Source organism: Haliotis asinina, chromosome 15 (genome assembly GCF_037392515.1).
Source record: "Haliotis asinina isolate JCU_RB_2024 chromosome 15, JCU_Hal_asi_v2, whole genome shotgun sequence".
NCBI classification, from domain to species: domain Eukaryota; kingdom Metazoa; phylum Mollusca; class Gastropoda; order Lepetellida; family Haliotidae; genus Haliotis; species Haliotis asinina.
In genome coordinates this window covers 36,296,270-36,308,414 of record NC_090294.1, presented here as the reverse complement: position 1 = coordinate 36,308,414, position 12,145 = coordinate 36,296,270, and the positions used below count along the sequence as shown (strand labels likewise).

Genomic DNA, 12,145 nt, shown 5'->3' with positions numbered 1-12,145 from the left:
TGGAAAATCGTCTGCTGCCAAATTCTAGAAATGGCCACTCAAGGACAAACTGATTTACAGGCCTTACTGGTCTGGTTCTGCATTAAAAGCTCAGAGAGGTACAGTTGGTGGCTTCAATATGCAACTAATATCTTCAGTGCTGGCTGTATGAGGGAGAACATGGGTGTAAGAGTCACTATCCGTGCTGCAGTGTTCTGTAATCATGAAATGGATTCTTGTGACATTCCACACAACCTACTGCAGAGGCGAGTCAAGAAAATATGAACTGCAACATCCTTGGTTAACAGGTGGCTGATGGTATTGAGTATATGATGCACAAATCTCTGGACAAGCAATGTCAACAAACAACAGCTTCACAGATTTGTTTATTGGCAACAACTACATATATGTACACATTTCTGGGCTCACTCTCACACACATATACTCTGCTGAACTTCCTGAAGTCTGCGATGAACTGGACCTAGTCTATCTGTTATGCCGATGAAGTGGGTTGAACAGCCTGGGGTCATTCAGATAATGAGGGTCTTTATTCATGTAGGCCATGTAACCTGAAAACAATTCACATATTTATGAATATGTAAAGGATATCACAAAGGACTGCAGCTTGCCTGGTGCAGCCATTGTATAGTTCTGGCTGTGACTTTCCTCTTGTTTTCTCAACACTTCAGCTTAGATTATGATTACACGATGCCATTCAGAAAGTGGTCGAATGCAACATGTGTTATATTCGGCATTTCACTTTCTTAGTAAAGTACAATTCTAGTACTTTTTTGGTTGAGTCCCATCCAGGATTCGAACCCGCACACTCAGAGTCAGGCACTTAATCTCCAGCACACAAAGTCAGCCGGATAGCCCGCTCAGCCACCGCGACTTCCACAAAAAGCTAGACTACCAGTTGTCCGACTCCCATTTATGTGGAAGTCGCTGTGGCTGAGCGGGCTAGGTGGCTGACTTTCTGTACTTAGGTACCTGACTCTGAGGGTGCAGGTTCGAATCCTGGATGGGATTCAACAGAAAAAGTACAAGAATTTGTACTTTACTAAGAAAGTGAAGTCCCAAATATGACATGTTGCTTCAGCTTAGTTCCCTGATCTTGTTTCATTATGATCATTATTGTTAAGCAACCTTTACAATAAACATCCCTTCATGATCACCCTTGACACCATTTTCAACACCTAGTTGAAAGTAGATCCTTACAACTGTTGATCAAGGTTCGCAGAAAAATGCTAGCTAAAGAATGTTTTAGGTTTCACAGATTTGAAGTTAACTTTTCATTTCAGAAAGCTAAAACGTTATTTGGACATTGCTGTCTTTTGTTTCAAAGGTAACGAAATTTGGTATTTGAAAAAAAAAAAAAAATATTATAGGGTCCATTTTACCATAGTTCTAAATTCTGTACACGCCATTACAAAAATATCATAATGTTCAAAGCAGCCTTAACCCAAACTCACTATTTGTAAGCTAACTATATATCAGAATGAAGATTATATGGATATCAACTTCTTTATATGAGAACACAACGTTTCGGAGTTAATGCTTACTCCTTCATCAGGTGATGAAGGAGTAAGCATTAACTCCGAAACGTTGTGTTCTCATATAAAGAAGTTGATATCCATACAATCTTCATTCTTATGCATTTCACTTCTAAATGCCCTTCAAAGACTTAACTATATATCAGCTTGTATGATCTGATATCGACTTACCCAACACTCGAGCCCGTTTAATTAGTTTGGCCACGCGTTTCTGCATTGGAATGCACAGCTGTGTAATATGGCGGCCATATATTCGTCCAGTGAAGGGTGACACAAACTGACTCAGGAGACGCACATTCTGAAACATAATGACATCTTATCAAGGATCACAAAATAACAGTAACAAATATTTCATGCATCAAATACTGAAATGTGAATAAATTAGCCCAATCTGATATGCTGTAAACAAATTATTCACTACATTATGTGACAAAAGGTGCCGTGAAAATAAGAATTAAAATCCAGGACAAATGGACTGGGTATTTTGTCATCAGCAGGATTAACAGAATTGGGTCCCTTCATCAGCAGGATTAACAGAATTGGGTCCCTTCATCAGCAGGATTAACCGAGTTGGGTCCCTTCATCAGCAGGATTAACAGAATTGGGTCCCTTCATCAGCAGGATTAACCGAGTTGGGTCCCTGCATCAGCAGGATTAACCAAGTTGGGTCCCTGCATCAGCAGGATTAACAGAATTGGGTCCCTTCATCAGCAGGATTAACCGAGTTGGGTCCCTGCATCAGCAGGATTAACCAAGTTGGGTCCCTTCATCAGCAGGATTAACAGAATTGGGTCCCTTCATCAGCAGGATTAACCGAGTTGGGTCCCTTCATCAGCAGGATTAACCAAGTTGGGTCCCTGCATCAGCAGGATTAACCAAGTTGGGTCCCTGCATCAGCAGGATTAACAGAATTGGGTCCCTTCATCAGCAGGATTAACCGAGTTGGGTCCCTGCATCAGCAGGATTAACCAAGTTGGGTCCCTGCATCAGCAGGATTAACCAAGTTGGGTCCCTGCATCAGCAGGATTAACAGAATTGGGTCCCTTCATCAGCAGGATTAACCGAGTTGGGTCCCTGCATCAGCAGGATTAACCAAGTTGGGTCCCTGCATCAGCAGGATTAACCAAGTTGGGTCCCTGCATCAGCAGGATTAACAGAATTGGGTCCCTTCATCAGCAGGATTAACCGAGTTGGGTCCCTTCATCAGCAGGATTAACCAAGTTGGGTCCCTGCATCAGCAGGATTAACCAAGTTGGGTCCCTGCATCAGCAGGATTAACCAAGTTGGGTCCCTGCATCAGCAGGATTAACCAAGTTGGGTCCCTGCATCAGCAGGACCACAGATGAAATGACCACGTCCTGTCTGCATTCAAATGTTTTGACCATTTCAGGATACGCCATTAACCCTGCATCTGGTCATCTATATTCACCACGAGCTGCTGGCATCGCTGCACCTGGGTACATTATCTCTTGTATTTTTGTTTACATGGATGTATTTTGCGAAATATTTATGTTACCTTAAAACAGTTTTGCAACTTTTTACACCATACCTTCCAATCCGAATCTATATCCTTCTCACACAGCAGACATTTTCTAAATTTCTTTTCAAAAGGGTCTGGCATCCGATGCAGAGGCTGAAAAAATGATCAGTTCACATCATTTTCCATTCTACTGTCTTGATTAGATGAACATGCAAATGAAAGAAAGTTGAGTTGGGTTCATCGACACTTACCCTCGTGTCTTTGCAAGGATTAAAGTAGTATAAAATATATATAATATTTGGAGAGGGCTTGTTTCGACACACCCCTTGTCATTATGTTTTGTACAGTGAAGCATTTAGAGTTGGGGGGTCATCTCAGAAACAATAATTTATTAATCATTAAACCTTGCAGACATGACAGCCCATGCATTTCATGAAAGGCACATGTATGTTGTTGACAGACTTAACAAGTGGTGGAAACTGTGACCTAGATCCACAATCACAGGGTTCTCGGATGAAGGATGTGACTCTACACTGTAAAAATTGGGATGTGCCAATTTATCTGAATGCAGGTGAACTGTTACTGTTGACATTCATGCATCTTCATGATCATATGATAGTTTTCTTAATATTCATCAGTACAACTGTCAGTAGACATGGTAGAGTTGATAAGTTTCTGGGCATGGTTTCATCACACACAGCAGCATACCAACTTCCGGTCATATCACTTCCACACCAGAAAACAATATTGTACAAAGCCTCTGCAAATTGTACTCATCTTGGGGACCAGTAAAATGTCCTCATCTGCTGAAAGATGGCACAAACAAAATCCTTTTGTCTTGTCATGTATAATAAATTCATTTCTGTTAAGCTGTAAATCTCAGAACACTATTAATGTTTAAGCACGCTTAATTATGTAAAACTCAAACCATGTCATTTTCAACTTGTGCACTGAGCTGCTTGACTAGCTGTGGATTGAACTGCTGGACATATTTGAGACTTGGATCTTTCTTTTCTTCAGTCAAGGTGGCCTTATGTTTTGATGTGGCAGTAGGTTCCTGGCTTTGTGCACAGAATAGTCGTGAAAATATCACACCTAAACAAAAAGAATTGTTGATGTTTCAGGATGGCGATTATAAACGTGATAAATGTTGAAGTGAATATAACACACATAACCCTATCACTACATGTCACTGATTATCAGGACCATTTGGCCTGGTAAACGTAGAGCCTGATATCTATGATCACCGTTGGTGATACCTAAAGCTTAATCCCAAGATGGCACATTGATCAGTGACAGTACCTGTACAATCTCTTATTGAGGGACAAATGCATGTATCATGTGCACTGAGTATAACATGTTTAAATACTTTTTGAACTTGATGTTTTTCCATTCTGTATCAGTGATCATCAATATTCTTTCAGGGTCATTCAACTTGTAACAATAACATGCATAAGCTGGTGGTCTTCACATAAGATAAGACAACACCTTATTACCCAAATAGGAATTCTTTCACAATGTAATATGTATGGAATTACGATAATAGATGATTAAATATGAAAAAAATATGATCATGATAAAATTATACACCCATTCAAATGCATAATACACATACATAATTATACAAGTCATATCTGTGCACTTTTCTGTACTCCTGGAAATCACATACACTAACTCAACAAACTTACAGATACCTATACCAGCACTGAAAAGTCTTCTGAGTGGCAAATGTTCAGAGCTTAGCACAGGTGACATTTTGACATCATTTAAGGATCAGACCATCCTGAGTTTCAGTCTAGGCTATCAAAATACTACGCACAATGAATACAAACGCATGTATCAATCTAGTTCATATGAATAAACTTGTATTCCAGCCAAGACCTACATCAAGTTGTCAGGCACACTGACTCCGTCATGCCAATTTGCCACACAATATGTATTCTGTTTATTACGATTATTTCTAGGGGTTGTGGTTTGGATTTAGCATTATCGGAAAGAGTTCTGCCCTTACACACACACCCATCAACTCTTTCTTTAGTAAGAAATGCGATCCCGGGGATTTATTCCCTTATGTAATATTCTAAAAAGGGGCGCTGGTATAAATTTTTGAGGGGTTAAAGCTTTTAATAGGGGTTTAGAAGTTTGGGGGTAAAATTCAAGTGGGGGGAGGGGCGGTGATTAAAATATAACGTCTTTGTCCTTCGACTTTGTGTCTGTGTTTCTTCCTCCGACTTTGCTCCATCCGTCTCTTCTTGTCACCGGCAACTTCCTGTGCATTAACATACTACTTTCATACATCTAATGTTAGTGGTGTAAACATTCAAGTGAACTACATAACTAACAATTTTAACTAAGAATCTAACTAAGTCTGAAAGTAATGACGTCGATTCTGGGAACCGAACCCAGGTCGTATGGTCTAGAGTCCTCCATCCTGCCTCAGTGCTACTGGGATTGGTGACTGACAGAGCGGAACTTATTGTATTTAGATGGTGGTTTGTAGGCTTACGCGTGGGTTGTATTGTATTAATTGACACGCTCATTTCAGAAGTCTCGGTGGTTCCAAGGAACAGTGGAGATACACTTAGAGATAAGGGTGGTGAGTTCATGAAATCGAACCTCGTTCCCCATGAAGTTTTTGTCCGTTTCTGTTTGTTGACATATGGAGGTAATACAGACATAACAACTAATTGTAGTCAAGGAATTGAGATTGTCCAACTCTGTTGGTGGGTGTGAAATTTGAATGAGACATCACCTGATGTGCTTTTCCCATGCATATGATGACTTTGGTACAAGTTGCTTGTATGTGATGACGTCCCACGATTTTATTGCTTTTTGAATAAAACATACACGTCGTCATTCCCATGCGAGACCCTAGCTGAGTGTGGTACACATTCCCGGTGTAAGAGAAAGACAAAATTTAGAAGCCATGTCGTCATCATCTAGTTTAGACATTCCCCCTAACGTAGTACGAGATCGTGAGCCTTCTTCTTCACCAGACCCACTGTTGGATTTTTTTCCTCTCTTATCGGATGGTGACATTGACCCAGGTCAGAGAGCGATTGACGACTTGAACAAGGACTCACCGGGTTCATCAAGCGTTAATGACCCATTAACTGAGCAACGAACGAGTGACATTCAGCCCATCAATTGTTCAGTGTCCAGCACAGGTGTATCTTTTGTACTTACTCAAAATATTAACACCAGCAGTAATAGTACTAACACTGCTCCCGTACTTCCTGCAAATCCTTGTAGGTCGTCTCCTCTTGTTCAAACATGCCCTAAACGCATTATTAAACGTCCCATTCACTAAACCATCTGAAACAAGCCGCCCCCATAAGTGTAGCAAAAAAAAACCTGCACCTAACTCCTGCAGACCCTGTCTCACCTCCATGCTCTCCCACACCTTCACCTGTTGATGCAGTGTCTCACCCCACACCCCCTCGTAGGGTCTCCCCAGCACTTCGTCCAGCACCTCGGGTTGTTACACATTCTGGACAATGCTAAACACCCCCTACCCATGAATCTAATTTCACATTCAGGTAGCACTGACAGCACTGTTTCTTTTTGACAGCGGTACGGGGTGTTACCAACCCAAGCAACTTGTCCTAACTGTCAGCAAGTACTAACTTGCACTTACGCAGTTAATCGCAAGGGTAAGGTTCCTGACTATCGTTTCTAGTGTAACCGCAAAGTATGTTAAAAAAGTAACAAAAATCAAGTTCCAGCATGGAGGGGTACGTGGTTCTCTGGCTCGAATTTGTAACTGAGAAAAACCGTTTTGCTCACCTACTGCTTTGCTTATAAAATGTCACATGCAGACACAATCAGAGAAACGAGTTTTGATTGTGATGGTGATTGGAAAGTCCTAGAAACCTCAAGAGAAACACATATCGGACTATTTCATGTATTGTAGAGAGGTGTCCTCTGCAATGGTTAAAAAGAATGATTCGGACACCTGAATTGGTGGGGCCGGCTTGACGGTGGAAACTGACGAAAGTAAATTTGGGAAACGTAAGTATCATAGAGGTAGGATGGTAGAGGGTCAGTGGGTTTTGGGTGGTATTTGTAGGGAGACTAGACAGTTCCTTCTTCATTCTTGTTCCTGTAGAGACGTGTGACCGACGGACATTACTTGATATTATTTGTAGGAAAGTGGTGGGGGGTAGTCATATTGTTACGGACTGTTGGAAGGCTTACGACGGACTGTCTGACCTGGGTTATACCCGTAGTACAGTCAACCATTTAGAGAACTTTTAAGGTAAGTGCATGCAGTATAGTACATGCGCACAAATAATTTGCAAATAATCCGCCATTTCCAGTAAAGATTATTTGTATTTAGTACCCAATCCCACCACTGGTGCCTGTACAAACCTGATTGAAAACCTGTGGTGCTGCATCAAAAGGCAACTACTGACAACACACACTTGGTGACACTACTTTGCTCTACATCTAGCCGAATATATGTATCAATGTAGTGCCGAGAAAGACATTTTTATGCAAATCCTAGAGGACATTGGCTCCATTTACTATGGAGGACAGTAGAGGTACGTTATACTTTTCTTGAGTACCGATCAGTTGTGTGGAATATCACTTACAAATGGCGATGTTGTTATGCTGACCTCAACCTATCTGGACACCGTTCGATTCCCGAAGCTGAATACGGGAACGGCAGTTATTGCAGGTCATATGTTGTTTTTCATGCCTTACACAAATTATTGACGGTATAACTAGTGATGAATTTGAGTGACAGTTCATAAGTTAATGTTTTGGGAGGGAGTTACGGGCTGAACTCTTACCGGTGTAGGGTAAAGCCAATTTCCACCGTCAAGCCAGCCCCACCAATTCTGTCCAAACCATTCTTTTCAACCATCGCAGAGCATACCTCTCTACAATACATGAAATAGTCTGATATGTGTTTCTCTTGAGGTTTCTAGGACTTTCCCATCACCATCACAATCAATACTCGTTTCTCTGACGTGTAACAACCCAAAGTGCTGGACGAGGTGCTGGGGAGACGTTACGAAGGGGTGTGGGGTGAGACACTACATTGACAGGTGAAGGTATGGGAGAGCGTGGAGTGAGTGAGAGAGTTTAGTTTTAAGCCGCACTCAGCAATATTCCAGCTATTTGGCGGCGGTCAGTAAATAATCGAGTCTGGACCAGACAATCCAGTGACCAACAACATGAGCATCGATCTGTACAATTGGGAACCAATGACATGTGTCAACCAAGTCAGCGAGCCTGACCACCCGATCCCGTTAGTCGCCTCTTACGACAAGCATAGTCGCTTTTGATGGCAAGCATGAGTTGCTGAAGGCCTATTCTACCCTGGGACATTCACAGGTGGAGACCGTGGAGGCAAGACAGACTGGAAGGGGTCTGCAGGAGTTACACTGCACTTACGGGGGCGGCTCGTTTCAGATGGTTTAGCGATGTGTTTAGGGCGTGCTTGAACGCTAGGAGATGACGTACTAAGATTTGCAGGAGATACGGGAGCAGTGTTCGTACTATTACTGCTGGTGTTAATATTTTGAGTAAGTACAAAAGATACACTTGTGCTGGACACTGAACAATTGCCGGGCTGACTGTCACTCGTTTGTCGCTCAGTTGCTGGGTCACTGACGCTTGATGAACCCGGTGAGTCCTCGTTCAAGTCGTCAATCACTCTCTGACCTGGGTCGAAGTCACCATCCGATAAGAGAGGAAAAAAATCCAACAGTGGATCTGGTGAAGAAGAAGACTCACGATCTTGTACTACGTTAGGGGGAATATCTAAACTAGAGGATGACGACATGGTTTCTAATTTTTGTCTTTCTCTTACACCGGGAATGTGTACCACACCCACCTAGGGGCTCACATGGGAATGACAACAATGTGTATATTTTACTCAAAAAAGCATTAAATCATACAAGAAACTCGTACCAAAATCATCATATGCACGGGAAAAGCACAACACATGATGTCTACATCTCAGTCAAATTTCGCACTCAACAATAGCGTATGACATCACAATTCCTTAACTACAATTAGTTGTTATGTCAGTATTACCTCCATATGTCAACAAACAGAAACGGACAAAAACTTCATGGGGAACGAGGTTCGATTTCATGAACTCACCACCCTTATCTCTAAGTGTATCTCCACTGTTCCTTGGAACCACCGAGACTTCTGAAATGAGCATGTCAATTAATACAATACAACCCACGCGTAAGCCTACAAACCAGCGTCTAAATACAATAAGTTCCGCTCTGTCTGTCACCAATCTCAGCAGCACTGTGGTAAGACAGAGGACTCTCGACCAGACGACCCAGGTTCGGTTCCCAGGATCGACATTGTTTCTTTCAGACTTGGATTCTTAGTGAAGTTAGTTTAGTTAGTTATGTAGTTCACTTGAATGCTTACACCACTAACATTAGACGTATGAAAGTAGTATGATAATTCACAGGAAGTTGCCGGTGACGAGAAGAGACGGGCGGAGCAAAGTCGGGGGAGGAAACACGGACAGAAAGTAGAAGGACAATAAGTCGTTTTATTTTTTATCACCGCCCCTCCCCCAACTTTTTTAATATTACCCCCAAACTTCTAAACCCCCAAGAAACGCTTTAAAGGGGCACTGATGCGGAGCAGTTTCCGTGGACTGGTGTAAACTTTTGTTATTGTTTTTCTCCTGTGAGTACCCGGATGATATCCCAGAATTCGTGACTGGTTCGTGACCTCTGCTGCGCAGTCCGCAAGCGCAATTGATAGTTTAATTATAGACAGATCAACTTAGGTGAAGTCATTTTTACTTCATTACAAATGTATTATGAAAACAAATGAAACACTTTGAAGGTTAATCATCTGCCAGTGGTAGAAATGGTAAAAAACTATTAGGACGGAAAAATAACGAAGCCTATGTACGTCTCTATATTTTGTATCATAACCCTAATTAGTTTATTGTCATATTTGTATGATTTTGAAAATTAATAAAAGAACACGCGATCTGCTTATATTCATAGTAAATTTCTAACATAACAGCAACATTTATACATTGTATAGATTGCCAATGTGGATCCTATTTCACACACATACGCGATCTAGTGTGTGTTTTCTGTCATACAGATTCTGCTGAATGCTACAACAAATAAATTAAAACAAAATGCAAATAATGAATGTAAAACAGACTAATTTTATAGCAACAATGTCAGGCTTCTACCTTGTTCAGGAATGTATCCATCAATATCCACGTAAAAGAAATCGTATTCCATTCATCTGCAGCTGGTAAATAATCCTGCTCTGTGTCGCGTGTCTTACAACTGTCTCATTTGCGAAAAAGTAACACATCGTTTCACATCTTTCGTTGGTGAAAACCTGATAAACCTCTCATTGGTCTCCCAAGATAGCACACCTGGCAACTAATTGTATGAAGTCCACTATTCTAAGTAAGTTAGTTAACCAATAATGAGCAATCAATCAATCAACGCAAGGGTGGTTAATTCTTTGAAGGGAGAATGTTGTTTTTGCACTCACACTTTACGACAGGGTGTAGTCATCTACACACACTGCCTTTTGACAAATCCGCTAGAAGATAAAAGTAATTAATCAATCAGTGTGTTATCGGTTAAGCCTTTGATCGATGTTTGTTTTTGTAACTCAGCTGATAAACCCTCATGCATCACTTACATGCACATATTACATAACATACAATACATTTGCCATTACAGACCTTAATTTATAATGTTGAGTATTTACTGCAGACAGGAGAAATGCCAAATGGGAACCTTTGTTGAGTAACCGAAGTGGTGTTACTACTAATTATACCTGTTATAAATTCATTAATTGACCATCCAGAGAATGATGACAAATAACACGTGTAGGTTTACACCATCAAACGTGAGTTACAGCAAGGAAGATGTAATCTCTGTGTCGCATGCAGCCTGAAAACACTTATGGCCCGAAACTGTTTTGAGGATACCAACGGAATTTCGTTACATAAGGAATACATACAGGCATTTGCTGTGTACTTGGGTAAATAGGTGAAATAAGGGTTTTTTTTACGTAAGACAATTTTCAGATTTCTCTACCAAAGGCAAAGTCATCGTTTTTTGTTTACGAATTCAAATAAATCAACTGTGTGTTTTATTATCATAAATAATAAACCATTGCAGCTACCATAGCTACCAAAATTTACGTATGATATTTGCTATCACAGCTGAACCAACACTCAAAACTACCTAAATATAAAGCTTTGCAATCTTCCGTACTGAAACAAATGGCTTGCTACGTGCCTGTAGACACCATATTTTCATGTAACATGATTAAATATCGAGGTTAAAAACACAGAAATAGGATCAAATTGGATCAGTAACTATACCATCCAAGCATCCGAAAAGAACTACACTGCTGGGATATTTGGTTACGATCAGACAAGGAATACCATGGATATTTTTAAACAAATGGCATATGATGGGCATCCGGCCTCCTGACTGTTTAGGTGAAGAAATTCTGCTAATATGGACAGGAGCCCAGTTCCTTTGTCCGTCACGGTCGAAGGAGCGGGCGCTGACCAATTTGCGATTTGGTTTCGTAATTAGACCGTTGGCGAGAAACATTATTCGCTCCGCATCAGTGCCCCTTTAACCCCCCTAACATTTATACCAGCGCCCCTTGCATCGGGAAATAAATCCCCGGGACTGCATTTCTTACTGAAAACCGTACTAACCTACCTTAATCACATACAATTACGTAAAAGAGTATTATGAAGTGTTTTCAAAGCTTATGGCGCTGAAGGTAGTCCCTATCTATGAAAAATGTCAGACTCAAAGCCTGAATTAACCACTTGCAGACACATCACGATTTCATATGTTATTCCACGATACGAAGATCGGAACAAACATCATACCTTGGGCACTGTGTGTATGAGATAAATTAGTGAAGCTCATGAACTTGAAAACACGATGTATTTTCAACTGCACGCTCATGATTTGTCCTGAGGTCATGTGCGCGGACATGACACTGTCACGCAGTAAATATGTTACCCAAAATATTAAACTTGCACATATCTGCAGCATTTCATAATTACTTCTCACAAACTAAATAGTGACGGGGGTGAAAATACCTGAAAAAACAATTGGTTGTTTTTATGTAGTCTTAA

The 12,145-nt window shown here is 41.0% G+C and overlaps 1 protein-coding gene across 1 annotated transcript; it reads right to left on the bottom strand.

Moving 5' to 3' along the window:
* Positions 1 to 352: 352 nt before the first annotated feature.
* Positions 353 to 12,013, bottom strand: LOC137265963 (uncharacterized). The gene is made up of 5 exons (XM_067801450.1): positions 11,894 to 12,013; positions 3,941 to 4,107; positions 3,082 to 3,165; positions 1,704 to 1,830; positions 353 to 548 (listed from the first exon to the last, which is right to left on the bottom strand). The coding sequence occupies exons 1-5, from the start codon at positions 12,000 to 12,002 to the stop codon at positions 466 to 468; spliced, it is 570 nt and encodes a 189-aa protein (XP_067657551.1). The 5' UTR covers positions 12,003 to 12,013; the 3' UTR covers positions 353 to 465.
* Positions 12,014 to 12,145: the final 132 nt, after the last annotated feature.